Raw genomic sequence first — 13,287 nt, forward strand, 5'->3', positions numbered from 1 at the left:
TTCTTTCAATCAATTTATTTAATTTTTTTTTTTTTTTTTTACAGCACCTTAAGTTTGAAATAAAATTCATAAAGTAAACACTGGAGTCAACTTTTTTAACGTAAGAAAGGTTTAAAAGTCATGATCCTGAAAAAACAAAACACTACCTGGCACTAAAGATGCTTGAAGAAGTCAGTAGTTTTTCCCTTTACAATTGTTATTTTTTACTTGTAAATAGTTACAAAATATTAAACTAACTGTAACTGAAAATCACTTGCATATTGAGTTCATTCCGATTTAAAAACAAAATGCGTCGAGAGGATTTTCCGTATATTAAAATGTCCCGTGCGTCACAAAATCCAGCGAGTGAGCAGAAACCTCCTAGAAAGCAGATACCTTGTATTTGAATTGAAACTTGAACACAGTTCAACCAAAGAGCCTCAAAGCATCCCTCTACAAAACATGTTGTCCATGCTCCAGGGTTGGTGGTAGTAGTAGTGCAGGTATGGGTGGTAGCCCCGGTACAGTGGCGCAGTCACGGGGATATGCACTCCAATCCCCTGATGACATTGCTTTTGATCGTCCCTCACCAGAACTTTAACTGCCACTTTCTTTGGGGAGCTGCACAAGGCCAGCTCGGTCGCCATCAGGCGCCGTTTGGTTTTATATCTTCTGTTTTGGAACCAGATTTTCACCTGCGTCTCAGTAAGTTTCAAGGCTCCTGCCAAATCGGCCCGTTCGGGACCTGAAAGATACCTCTGAGTGCTAAAGCGGCGCTCCAGCTCGTGGACTTGCGCGTGAGAGAAGGCCGACCTGGAGCGTTTCTTTGTACCGGGCCTGCACTGCGGCCCATCCGACGAACAGCTGGACGTCTCCCCTCGACATCCCTCCTCCTCCGCATTCTCGCACTGCGGTCTTTTCTGCTGTTCACCCTGCTCCTCACACTGATCTGCAGCAACTGAAATCCAATAGAAACGCGTGACCACAATTAAACGTGCTTTCTCTGCAGGTCAAGGTGACAAAGCACAAGGCCACAGTGACGTGTTTGCTGAGAGGTCACTCCAACAAGGTGCTGATACTGCCCAATATGAGGGTTTCCTATTGTATCGCTTTCGTACTAATAAAGTTCATGTATGTACCCAGATAAATGGTTAAACAAGTCTAATTTAATCCCACAGATTCTACAGATCCAGCTGCTATTTTCACACAATAAAGTGTGGGACATTAATACATAAATACAAATTCTTGCGACACAGTAATAATTATACTGTACTGCTAAAAATGACATATTAATGTAACTAATATGTAATTAATATGCTCTTTAAAGTTCCTAAAAGGTGAAGAAAACACCCTACCTTCTATGAGCTCTGTTTCTTCTCCTGTGTCCTCCTCTGTGTAGGTATCCGATCGGAGGTTTCTAACGCTGGGATGAGGGGAAAGTGTCTCCGGGTGGATGCGGTTGTCATCCATGGCTCCCTTGTCACCATAGCTGGTGCACGTGTTGTTTCGCTTCGTTGCGCAGAGCTCCTCCGTGGTGCCCGGTTTGCCGCTGGCATCATGTCCGGTGAGGATGTCTTTGATCGAAAAGGATGAAAAACTTAATGTCATAATTCAAACAAGAACTCGGGTATTTAGTCACTCTCTCGCGCGATTTCTTGGAAGGCATCAAGAAATGCGCCAATAGCCCTCACAACCGATTCGCTCTTTTCTTTATTTTGTAATTTAATTGCGGTGAACAGTCCGATGTGCTAATGAGCAGTCTATATCAGGATCTGTCAAGACTGTCAAGCAGTATTTCAGCTGCAGCTCCAGTTAAGCTGTGATAGGCTGTTATCTGTGCCTGCTGGTCCCTCCTTCGCACCGCCCAGCTTAACGCTGTCCTGTTTGCTCACTGTCAGTGGAGGATGACGGACACTGATTTTCCAGGCTATGTTTTTTTTTCTTTCTTAGCTTTCGGTATGAGAACTATGATTTAATTTTAAAAATATCAATCTAGTTTAATTTGTCAGAACCTAAGAAATTAATCAGACCCAGCTGATCATTTGAAACAGCCTATCTGATGTTAGACACGAGTCAGACTCATGAGTGGATGTTTTCGACTATTCTTGCACATAGAGCTGCTCTGTTTGTTTACCAGTTTCTTCTTCTTCTTTCAGCTGCTCCCTTTGTGTTTATCAACTATCAGATGTCACCTACATGTGTGAAAAAACGATGCTTCAGGTTTACTAAGCGTGCGTAAAAGTGTCGCTCATATCTGTTTTTTTACCTGAGTTTGGTTTTAAAGCACTGCACAATACAATAATTTATATTTTAAAACCAGGTGTAACTCTTCTGAAAATGTAATTTTACTTTCCACTTTATTCTACGGTACTCTGAAAGGGGCTTTTCTGGTTTTAATTTTCTTCCATCCGTTATTTGGCCTTAATAGAATTGAACATCTATAATTCTTTATAATTGTCAATTATAGCAGTGGCTCCTAAAATTGTGCGCGTTTTCATTTTTACAGACCTGCAGCTTTAAACTTTTAATAATAAAAACTCATCTTCAGTCCGGTGTGAAGATGGACTTCTGGTTCTGCCTTGCTGCTCGAGCAGGTGTCTAGCGCCGCCGTGTGGACGTGATTCTTGGTTTTTCAAAGTTACATGTGAGTCAAAATAAAAGAGAACTACGCACTCGCGGCCTCGCCCATAAAGACTAAGTTTACATAATCAGGCCTGCCCTTCACAGGAGGAGATGTGCTGACAGATGCGGCGACCTGCTTCCTCTGTGTTGTTTTGTTTCCTTTCTCTTAATTAAAGTAAAATCTCTCTTTTTATCACAGAGTCAAATCACCTGCAGCGTGTTTTTAAGTGTCTGGAAGGGATAAATTAAAATTCTAGCACAGTTTCCTGTGCTCAAACCACAAGACGTCATTTCACAGTTGCAAAATGTAACATCTAAATTCAATATATTTGCATGGGAGTGCAGCTTATTACTTAATAACGCACTTGGCATAAATGGTCTAGTATAAATGGTGTCTTGATTATAATTAGGGGATAAAGCACCTTTCCCGGGCACACGTTTCCTTCATAACAAATAAAATCATCATCTTACTTTCCTTTGTCCAGTGAGACAAACACGCGCTGAAATTCCCCAAGTGAATGTGCTCCACAGAAATACGTATTTTTAAGAAGATTTAGCTTATTGTGCAAACACAAAGAAAGAGCAGAACGCTTTTGTGTTTTTTTAATCAGCTGGCTTCATCAGTCAAATCAAGGTGAAATTTTTATTATTTTTTTAACCTTTACATTGAATTTCCTATTACAATATACTCGGTGATATTAACGCTTATTGCGCTACGGACAGGAAAATATTTCCTTCTCCATCTGAGACCATATTCCCGCTCCTCCGCGCACTTTTTCCTTCTCTATATTTGGGCCTTGGTTCTATTGTGAGCTCCTTGAGTGGCTGCCACTGGACACTTTGTTTTAGGAAACTCCGCGCCTATAGCGGAGCGATGAGTCGCTGAGCTGCTATCTTTGGAAGCAGAAGATAGCGATCGCAGTAGTGCCTGTCAGAGAAGCCGTGGCCAAGCCGCGTCCTCAGGCATCGCCGCCCTGTCGCCAGCTCTATTTACACTAGTGACTCTACAGCACTTAGAGCTGACACCAGGTATGTCCTACCGGCAGTGCGGTAGCCAGGGGAAGTGGCCAGTGAGGCTATCAGGGGAGACAAACACGCTGTTTACTTTGCCATTTATCTCCTTTAATAGCGTCAGGGTATTCGACCGTGCCTGGTGGGTAAAGGGGTTTGCTTAAGTCCATCTCTAAACAACAGTGTGTGTGTCTGTGTGTGAGAAGGAGAATGTATGTGCGAGCCTAGGTTTGCCTCACTGAGAGTGAGTGTAAATGAGTATCTATTATGTAATTATGATATTATTATCATTATAAATCTGGCACATTTGTAGGTAATTTCTTTTAATCTATTATTATTATTATTATTTTTATTATTATTATTATTATTATTATTATTATTATTAGACCCTTCAGCAAAATAAGAGATGTCCTAACTATATTTATCATCCTCCGATGCTCTGCTCGTTTATATGCTCTGTGGGATGATAGCCGTCTGGTTAATGTCCATCTCTGAATCCTGACCGGACATTAGCTCGCCTTTAAATTCTCACTGTTTCTGGTTCTTGTCTCTACTGCAAGCTTTCTCACAGAAAAAAAAAAGAAAAAAAAAAGTTTTCTTGGCTTGATAAGAAATGTTGGACTAAACCTCACTCAACAACATCATTCAAAAAAAAAAGAAAGAAAGAAAGAAAAAGAAAAAAAAACAGCAGATACACGCATAGAAGCACACAGTACAATTCAGTCATTCGTGCCATGATGGTTATTATAAACTTTAATTTCACCATCACTGATAATTTGCATCGTTATGTGGTTTTAACTTGAGCCCAGAAACAGCCTTATTAGAACGCCCTTTTATCAGGTCATTGGCTTTCAGTGTCACCCACTTAGTTTTAGAATTAAAAACAAAGCGTAAAGGTCAAACCCAAGTCACACAAATAAAAAAAAGAGGGGGAAAGGCTTAATAAGAATAATACTGAATTGTACGATACTTAAGATCACGTTACTTTCTTGCAACTTTGTGGATCCAAAGGCTGCATCTTATTCATAAAATCCATGCCTCTGCGTAAACGAAAACAGCTTTACAATTTCCCTTTATTCTCTTAAGCACAATATATATCAATTTTGAACCACTAAGCATAGTTTTAGCTAATCTGCAACATTTATTTTAATCATAACGCAACAGCTTCAATAGGTTTTTTTAAACACTGTGGCTCAGACGGGAAAAAAAGGGTCCATAATAGATGTCCTTTATTTCAGTCAGTTTTTCTTCATATGCCTGTGGAGTAAGAACCAACTGACTCCTACTTTCCGTAATGTTTTATGGAATTTTAAATTGTGGTTTCACGGCATTAGTTGAAGAGGGTTTCATGCACGAGTCTATCCATCCAGACAGGTTTTTTGTTGTGCCCAAAGACGGCGCTACCATGCCCGGATGCCCTGCAGAGCTCCTTGGCAGGATGTGACAGTTGGTCCCTGGGGAGTCTGGCTTTGCGTCTGTGCGCTAATGTTTCCCAAATTCACGTTCATGAAAGCATTAGCGGAGGCGTTGCTGGGCGGGAGAGAAGGGAAACTAGAATAAGTACAAGAGTAAGTGTTAGTATACACTGTGTTGTTATAGCTGTAGGCTGGATAGCCGTTGTAGCTGTACGCGTTGGGAGCTCCGACAGTGTAAGGGGGGTTATAGTTCTGAGATCCAGCGAGACAAGGCCTCCCATCTCGGACGAGAACCGGCACAGCCACCCTCCTTGGCGGCGGTGGTGGGTGGTGATGGTGATGATGACCTGCGATCTCCAGAGTCTTGTCCTGCCGCTGCCTCTTGCATTTGTACCTCCTGTTCTGGAACCAGATCTTGACCTGGGTGGAGGTGAGTTTCAGGGAGCTGGCCAAGTGCTCTCTCTCCGGGGCGGACAAGTAACGCTGCTGCTTGAAGCGCCTCTCCAACTCAAACACCTGAGCCTGGGAGAAGAGGACGCGGGGTTTCCGCCTGGTCCTCTGCTGCTTGGTGGCTGGCTTCTCCGAGTCTGGATCCTCACACTCACCCGGCATGACACCGCAGCTATCTGCAGGAAGAAGAAAATTTTACTTATATGTCAGAGCTGACATGACGTCGTATGATGTATGTTCAAGTATTTACTCATCTGTCTAAGATTTACCCTCTCCGCCCTCCGCTATTCATATTTAAAATTGTATATATATTTTCCTTAAACAGAAGCTGAAGCAAAAAAATATGTTGCTCACTATTAAAATAATGCACTAAATTAAATTATAAATAAAATACTTTCAAAAGTTTTGGAATTTAAATGTTTTAATTTGGAGTGGAAATGGGCTGGATTGAAACCTACGTCTCCCTAATAATGATGTCATTTTATATACGAACATTAACTAAACATTATTTTTTAGATATATATTTGAAAAACACAGATGAGAGTAAAATATAGTTTATTTTAGAATTATGATAGTGTCTGTGACTATTAAATTCTCACTAATTTGGATCAGTTTTGGGAATTGTGACCATCAGTTTAGTACTTCTCGTCATTCTGTGACTTGTTCAGCACACGTAAATCAGCAGGCTGCAAATGTAAACACTTAAATCCCTGCCAAGTATGCTCAGATAATTGGCAGCTATTGAATAGTATGAAATAATAATCCTTATTCTTTGGTGTCAATTGTTTGCTCCTATTATGTAATGCTATATTATGTATATTATTCACCTGGGGCCTATTTTCTCTGTGTGCATCAGGTAATCTACTTAAACACAAATCGACAAATATCGCACGGAAAGTTTCTCCAGAAATTTCTATTCATATCAGATTAGACGAATCATGTTTTTGTCACGTAGGCAAATTTTATGATTTTTTTTTTTTTTTTTTATCATTTTCTCCTTTGGCATTTTCGTCCGTGTTGTTTTTTCTTCATACAGTTACCATCTACTGAAGTGAGAGGAACTCACTTCAATAGCTCGTGTACTCACTGCTGTCATGCTTGTCCTGCTCTATCTCCGGCCGGAGGTCTGCAGAGTGGGTCTGCCCGATATTACGGAATACCTCCACCTGCATACCGGAATCCGTCAGCCGGTCCTGCGCATTCAGTGTATTGAGGTACGCCATCCTCTCCTCGCTCTCCGACAGGCAGGAACTGATGGGACTTGGAGTGTCTCTGCCTGCTAGCATGCAGGACGGCGGCGAATGAGAGCGGAACGATTTATTTGATAAAGCTCCAGGCTGCGAGAGCGCACCAGAGAGACCGAAGCAGGAGATCAGCTGGAGCTGCTGCTGCTGAGATTGTTGTTGGAGCTCTAACTTCAGAATGTCCTTCACAGAAAAAGGGGTGGAGGAAGAACTTATAACCGGACTAGGAATCATTATTACAAGAAACAGATGGCAAATTACAACGATTAACAATCCAAGAATGGGACCAATTCGCATCCGGAAGCGCCAAAGAAGTAAATGCAGCGTGCGTAAACCCGAAGAATGGTCGCGCTCTGCTGGTTTTTCATGCACACCGAAGACGACTGATTTTCTTTCAGCTGTGACATCCCTCTTAGCTGAATATGTGTCTGTGGCTGGAAGCCTGAGAGAGAAAAAGAAAGGTCGATCCTGTTTGGTCGGCTGAATTCAGTTATCTAGAGAGAGAGGGTCAGCCAAGATGCTGTCCTCTCCCTCTCAGTGACGTTCTGAAGCGGGGGGAGGGATTGATAGGGGGGTCTCTCTCTCTCTCTCTCTCTCTCTCTCTCTCTCTCCCTCTCTCTCTCTCTCTCTCTCACTCTCTGTGTTTAGGTGTAGTCTACATGTGTCAGGAAGTTATTCCTAATTTATGAAATATATTGACACCACCGACTGCACTCAGACTGTTAAATATTCTTAAAGGTAAGGAACTTTATATCGCATACATTTTATTTTCCTAACAAGATACATTAAGAATAAACAGCACCGACGCTGCCATGCAATTGTACAAAAAAAAAATAATAATTAGGCAAAGCATAATGTTATACGGTTTAATTAAAATAGCCCACAGGGGGGAAATTTGGTAGAACCTAATTTTCGTTGGGAAAAAAGGCATCTAAATTTATTGTCTTTGTCTGATGGTGCTACAGTGTCGCAGATTTGGCGATTTAAAGATTAGGCAGGTCTTTGTTTCGTGTCTCGGTAATCCTTGGATATGATCGTATAACGAGAGAGTGGAAAAAAAGATAATTCTGGCAACTGTAAGAGGCATAAAGAACGATCAGCGCTTTGTAGTCGCTTGTGATTTAGTTACGTCTTATTCATCTGAGAAAGTTTTAGGACGATATGGCCACGAATAATCTGGCAGCGATAATGGCTTCCCTTGACACTAGAAAGAAAAAGTCCAAACCCTTGATATATAAATAAATAAAAATGATATGCTTCTCTGAAAGTATGAGCTTCAAGCGCTACAAGGAAAGGGAAGAAAAATAACGGAATAACGCTGCATAATAATAATAATAATAATAATAATAATAATAATAATAATAATAATAATAATAATAATAATGATGATGATGATGATAATAATACACTGAACTTTTCTTTTAGTGTTACCTGTGTGCTTATCGGCAAACGCGCTGAAACGGGACACCTCTCTCCTGGTCGGCTATCTGTGGCCAAGTCCAGGCGCCAGGGTATGAGGGCCCATTGCTCCCAAACTGTGTGGAAACAAAAGAGGAGCATGTCCACATAATCTCATCCGCTCACCATCAACAAGGCGCTGTTTAGAAATGGACGGCGTCCACCCCCCCATGAAGATGCTAGTCTTTTAAAATGGACTGTTTGAGTGGAACTGAATCTGAGCAGAAAAGAAGCCTTTTAGGCCTCAGCAGGTCTCTGTGCGCTCTACCATAATGCACAGCTCAGTCCCGCATGGACACAGTGGAAACGGTATACATTATAGTATTTATCAAGATTTACTAATAAGGAAAAGTGATTTCTACACAGTGGAAGTTTGCGCGAGTTAGGCGGAATTTATGAGATGGAATTAGCTCGTAAAGCAACCCAAAGGACAGTAAATCTGGTCAGTTTGTTTCCCAAATATTTACCCATTCCTTTTTAATGAGTGCAATGATTCAGTCACAGCGGACCAAACATAGAAATAAATGCGTAATGGCTGTTTTGTCCAGTTTGAAGTGTTCAGGAGCAAATTATTAATACCATAAATGAGACGCGGTTGAAAATGTATTCTTTATACAAAGTCACTGCAGTTCGGAGCCGCACGGCTCACTGGTCAGAGCCGCAAGTTACCACGCTTTCGACCTCAAACACGCGCGCATGTGCGCACAGCCTCTCAAGCCCTCAACTGACCATCATCGTGGTCTTCGCGTGCCACCGCGAAGACGCGTGTTTACGGAGCGGAAGAGTCTGTTTCCTGCCTTTAACAAAACCCAGACTCCCAAAGAGTGTCAAGGAGCTGTTCGGTGGTGAATGCGAGTCTCCAATACATCATCTTCATTTCAGAATCGTCGTGATAGCCCGGGTAAGGTCGAGCCCACAGGAGAGGTCAGCGCGGATACGGCCTGCAGAGGCCCAACAGTTTACACAATTTAAAGGGAATTTGAAAAATACCTTTAAAAAAAACCAAACTATTTTCTGCCTCTGTGGGAGTCAAATTTCAATCACTCCGCACAATTCACTTTCTGGTGAGTTCTTCAAAGTTAGTGTTTTGCCAAGCAGCGCTTAACGTGTCTCTTCTTGTTTCCCCTCATCTCCATATTTCTTGCAGTCTAACGTTTACTAAAGCAGCGCTTGGGTTCACAGGGGCAGGTGTACAATATTAGTAAACCATTTGGATACAGAGCTGTTCTCTAACGATAAAAGATCCGTGCATGAGCACAGAATTGAAGTTTGATGAAATGACTATTTGGGAAGCGATTTGTGTCTCATTGGATGAAGGCAGTGGTAAACTCTGCATTAGAAAAAAAAAACGCTTCCAATAACAGTTTATTTATTACAGAATAGGTGTTTGGTATTATGACTTGACAGAGTTCTGCAGAAGAATACTTGCAATCCTACAATGGAAAGTGATTATTAACAGCCTGTGTGTGACAAAGAACTCAAGTGTGACTATCCATTTGTCTCAAAGTGCTCTTAATCAGCCAATAACAACAATAGATTGCTACTTTAGGAAAATAGATTTGCTCAAGTGTGTTTCCCCAATCTGTTTTCCATGTTGTACATGAGTCCAACAGGATTATATAACTGGGTGTGACAGCTTTCCCCCAGTCTTGCATTAGGGCATGTAATATATAAATAATGAGGCCATGCATTTTAAAAAACCAAAAAACCTTGAAAAGGTTATAAGAGCAGATACAAGCAGAGTGTGTCCGCCTCATGTAGCTCATAAAGTACTTTCCTTTTTCCTTTTATTTCATGGTCAACAGTAAGAATGGCAGTGGACCAAACCGTTGTGTGTCAGTAATGTCTCAGTTCTTCTGGGTCCCGGAAGGTGAGTCTTATCAGCAGCCCATGCGATGGTGTCAGTAGCCAGGACCCAGACTGTGCTATTGTGCCCCTGCCTGGGACCGAGTGACGGATGACAGCACCTTCTCACTGGAGGAAACGAGGAGGCCAAAGGCGAGCCCGTGCAGGGCCAGATTTTTCAGCAAAACCCTGTTCTCACCCACTAACTCTGGGCTCTGAAAGAGCCATATTGTCCACAATGGCAGGCCTATGATGATAGTTAACTTACATGTTGCAGCAGTCCCTCAGGGCTCATTGTGTTAACCAGGTTAGGAAAAAAGATACCCTAATTAGGTGGTTTGTTTGAAAGACTGTGAGAGGGTGATTTGTTGAGAACCAAAACCTTGTTCTGTGTATAACAGTCCTAACTTAGAGACCATGAAAGGAGGAAGTGAGGTCAGGCCAGTCTGGATCCCCTGCCCTTTGCCCTCCCTCGGGCCTCATAAATTAGGCTGCTGTAATTCCCTCCCAGGCAGCCTTGCACCAGCAGGTGTGTGTTTGTATATATGAGTGCAAACAGGGGGATGTAAGGGTTGTAATATCTATGATCTACGGTGTTGGGAATGTAGTTTGGGAGGAAACAAGCAACCTAAATATGCTTATCCTCTCTGCTGCCACACAGGCCATGTAGATAAAGACAGTGCAGGGAGGCAGGCTTTCAACTGAGAGGATGTGTGTGCCTCTAGCTGCTTATATACTCTGTCCCACTTGGCTAGAGCTGGTGAAAAATTCTAAAAAATTATCAAAAGGTTGAATCAAGTTCAGCTTGCTGCTGGAGGAACTCTCTCTAACTTTGCTGAATCAGTAATAGCTCTCTTGGGAAGGACAATGTTACCATAAAATAAAAGTATGCGTGCATCCTGGCTTCCAGAGGTAAACATCCTTAAGAGAAAAAAATTAGTGGCTGTCCAGCAACCACGGTGGTATTTCTATCAACGTGACAGACTGTTTTGGCAAATATCTGACTAGCTATCATTAAAGTCCCATTTTTGTAAATACTAACTGTATAAATGAATATCAAGCAATGCAGCTTCAGTATCCAGTGGGTTTTGGCAATACTGATGCTCACAGAGATTGGACAGCGTTGCTACAAGCCCCAACTGTAGCTGACCCTGAACTTTGACCTCCCTGCAAAAGGGAGAATGAAATCAGATGGTCTCACCATGTAGATTCAATATATACAGTGTAATAAGAAATCACGATAGACAAAGTTTGGTTCCTTTTTCACTTGTTATTTTGAGTCTGTTTACTTAATGCGGACAAAAAGCAAGCAGTTGGGGTAAAAAAAAAAAATCAGACATGAGTCTTCCACTTCCTGTCTTTGTGTCTTAGCATGCATATTTGTATAAAGCTGAAGTGCTTGAGTTGGTCAAAAGACAAAATCAATCAAGTAGAACAACACAGTGCAGGCCTTGTGTTTGAGGTTCCACCCAGCTCGAAGGCCAAATCAGTGAAAAACAATGAGACACAATCATGTTATCCGACCTCTTTAATATTCTTTCGGACAAAGTCCAAATGCAGTCACGTGAAAAAGAAAGTTTTCACACGACTCTATGTAGCCCTATTAAAAAGTAAGTACACCCTCAGTGATTCAGTAGCTTGTAGAACCATCTTTAGCAGCAATAACTTGAAGTAATCGTTTTCTGTATGACCTTATCAGGCTCTCACATGGCTGTGGAGAAATTTTGGCTCACTCTTCTTTAAAACAGTGCTTCAGTGCAGGTTATGCGCCGCTCTCTTAAGGTCCCTCCACACCATTTCAATCAGGCTGAGGCTTGAACTTTGACTGGGCCATTGCAACACCTTGATCTTTTTCTTTTTCGGCCATTCTGTTGTAGATTTGCTGCTGCTGTATACTTTGGTACACAGAGGAATTCATGGTGTACTCAGTGGCTCAGTGATGTGAATTTCTGTACCCTTAGACACATGCTAGCTTTCATCTGTTTCCAGCAATTGCGCTAAGCTAACTGCTGGCAGTTTGCCTTTTTTGTGTTATACAGGTGTGTGTAGCTTCTCATCCGAGTGAAACATGTTCCTTATAGTGCTTAGGTATTCTTTTATTTTGTTTGAGTGGCACATGTACTGTTGTATTGTCAGCTTTCTTTTAGTGGTGTGTAGCCCTCATCTCAGTGAGTTTACTTTTTGCCTCCATGTTTTTAACTGTGGAAACAATGTGCCTCCAGCTGTGAGATCCATATATTTGTACTTGTGGAACATACAGACCCCATCCAAAGGGAATATTACACATGAGATGTCTGAGATTTTGTATCTCCCAATATAATTAAACTAAATTTGCACTTGGATGTATTCTTGGCTCACACTAGTCCTGTTGGTCCAGTTGCAGTCTGTCATCTTTTGTCAGCAGGGTAGAAATCTGCATGCACATTTTAAAAAAAAACAAAAAAAAAAAAAACTGATTTCATGTCATGATATCAAACGGAGCACAACATTTGCAACCTAAACTTGCACAGACATACTCACATGCACTCTCGCTGGAATGTAGTCTGACACAGAGATTACTGATATCTATTACTGCATGCACGGTCCGTCAGTCACTGGTCTACACAAGGAGCAACAGGGAGGTCCTGTGCTCTTTGTTGTTGCTGTGTCTAGTTCCTTGTTAGAGAATTGATGACACTGTCTTTAGAAAACAAACAAGGCGGGAAGCTAAAAAGGTGGTCACTCACCACAGCTCTCTGACCCAGAGACACAGGGGCCAGAGCAACATATGAACGGGGCTGAAACTTCCCCCTTGGAATGCGCAGCCGTGTGTGCGCACACGCTCTTGTTTGTGTTTCAGTGATACCACAGCTGGAATGTGACTGTCTTGTGCCTGAATGTGTGCCTTTGTGTGTTTTAGTGTCAGACTCCTATATGCAGCTCTAATAAAAAACACAGATTAAACAAAACCCCATTCACACATTTGCTTTTTGGCCATATTTGTGTTACGCTGGATGCCAAAACAAATGTTCAACGTTTCATTCTCAGGGAAAATGCAGAGAAAGTGCCAGTGAATGTTTGGCTGAGTAATTAATTGATCTAGCTGTGACACACTCTCCTCGGAGAAACTGTCTTGCCAAAGGCTACTTCTGTCACTCCCTGCTCTGACTCACACTTCACATCACAGCCCAGACCGTGGCCTTGGGCCTCCTCTGTATGCACACACTGAGCCCCGCCCCAGGCCCCCAAGCCTTGTTCTGGGAGCTCAAATCCCATAATTGCAG

The 13,287-nt window shown here is 42.0% G+C and overlaps 2 protein-coding genes across 2 annotated transcripts; both read right to left on the reverse strand.

Moving 5' to 3' along the window:
- On the reverse strand, nucleotides 1–1,751 carry nkx3.3 (NK3 homeobox 3). Its single transcript, XM_030748573.1, has 2 exons — nucleotides 1,335–1,751; nucleotides 1–937 (listed from the first exon to the last, which is right to left on the reverse strand). The coding sequence occupies exons 1-2, from the start codon at nucleotides 1,585–1,587 to the stop codon at nucleotides 420–422; spliced, it is 771 nt and encodes a 256-aa protein (XP_030604433.1). The 5' UTR covers nucleotides 1,588–1,751; the 3' UTR covers nucleotides 1–419.
- Nucleotides 1,752–4,344: 2,593 nt separating this feature from the next.
- Nucleotides 4,345–7,245, reverse strand: nkx2.3 (NK2 homeobox 3). Its single transcript, XM_030748476.1, has 2 exons — nucleotides 6,565–7,245; nucleotides 4,345–5,653 (listed from the first exon to the last, which is right to left on the reverse strand). Exons 1-2 carry the CDS (start codon nucleotides 7,016–7,018, stop codon nucleotides 5,013–5,015), a joined length of 1,095 nt encoding a protein of 364 aa, XP_030604336.1. The 5' UTR covers nucleotides 7,019–7,245; the 3' UTR covers nucleotides 4,345–5,012.
- Nucleotides 7,246–13,287: the final 6,042 nt, after the last annotated feature.

This window comes from Archocentrus centrarchus, chromosome 15 (assembly GCF_007364275.1).
Source record: "Archocentrus centrarchus isolate MPI-CPG fArcCen1 chromosome 15, fArcCen1, whole genome shotgun sequence".
Taxonomy (NCBI): domain Eukaryota; kingdom Metazoa; phylum Chordata; class Actinopteri; order Cichliformes; family Cichlidae; genus Archocentrus; species Archocentrus centrarchus.

What these genes read in the sequence shown, in the direction of transcription:
- nkx2.3 (XM_030748476.1), bottom strand. Translation starts at nt 7,018, where the DNA reads ATGCGAATTGGTCCCATTCTTGGATTGTTAATCGTTGTAATTTGCCAT. An exon ending in GCAGGACAAGCATGACAGCA is followed by an intron (nt 5,654 to 6,564) that starts GTGAGTACACGA and finishes TTCTTCCTGCAG; the next exon opens with ATAGCTGCGGTGTCATGCCG.
- nkx3.3 (XM_030748573.1), bottom strand. Translation starts at nt 1,587, where the DNA reads ATGACATTAAGTTTTTCATCCTTTTCGATCAAAGACATCCTCACCGGA. An exon ending in AGAAACAGAGCTCATAGAAG is followed by an intron (nt 938 to 1,334) that starts GTAGGGTGTTTT and finishes ATTGGATTTCAG; the next exon opens with TTGCTGCAGATCAGTGTGAG.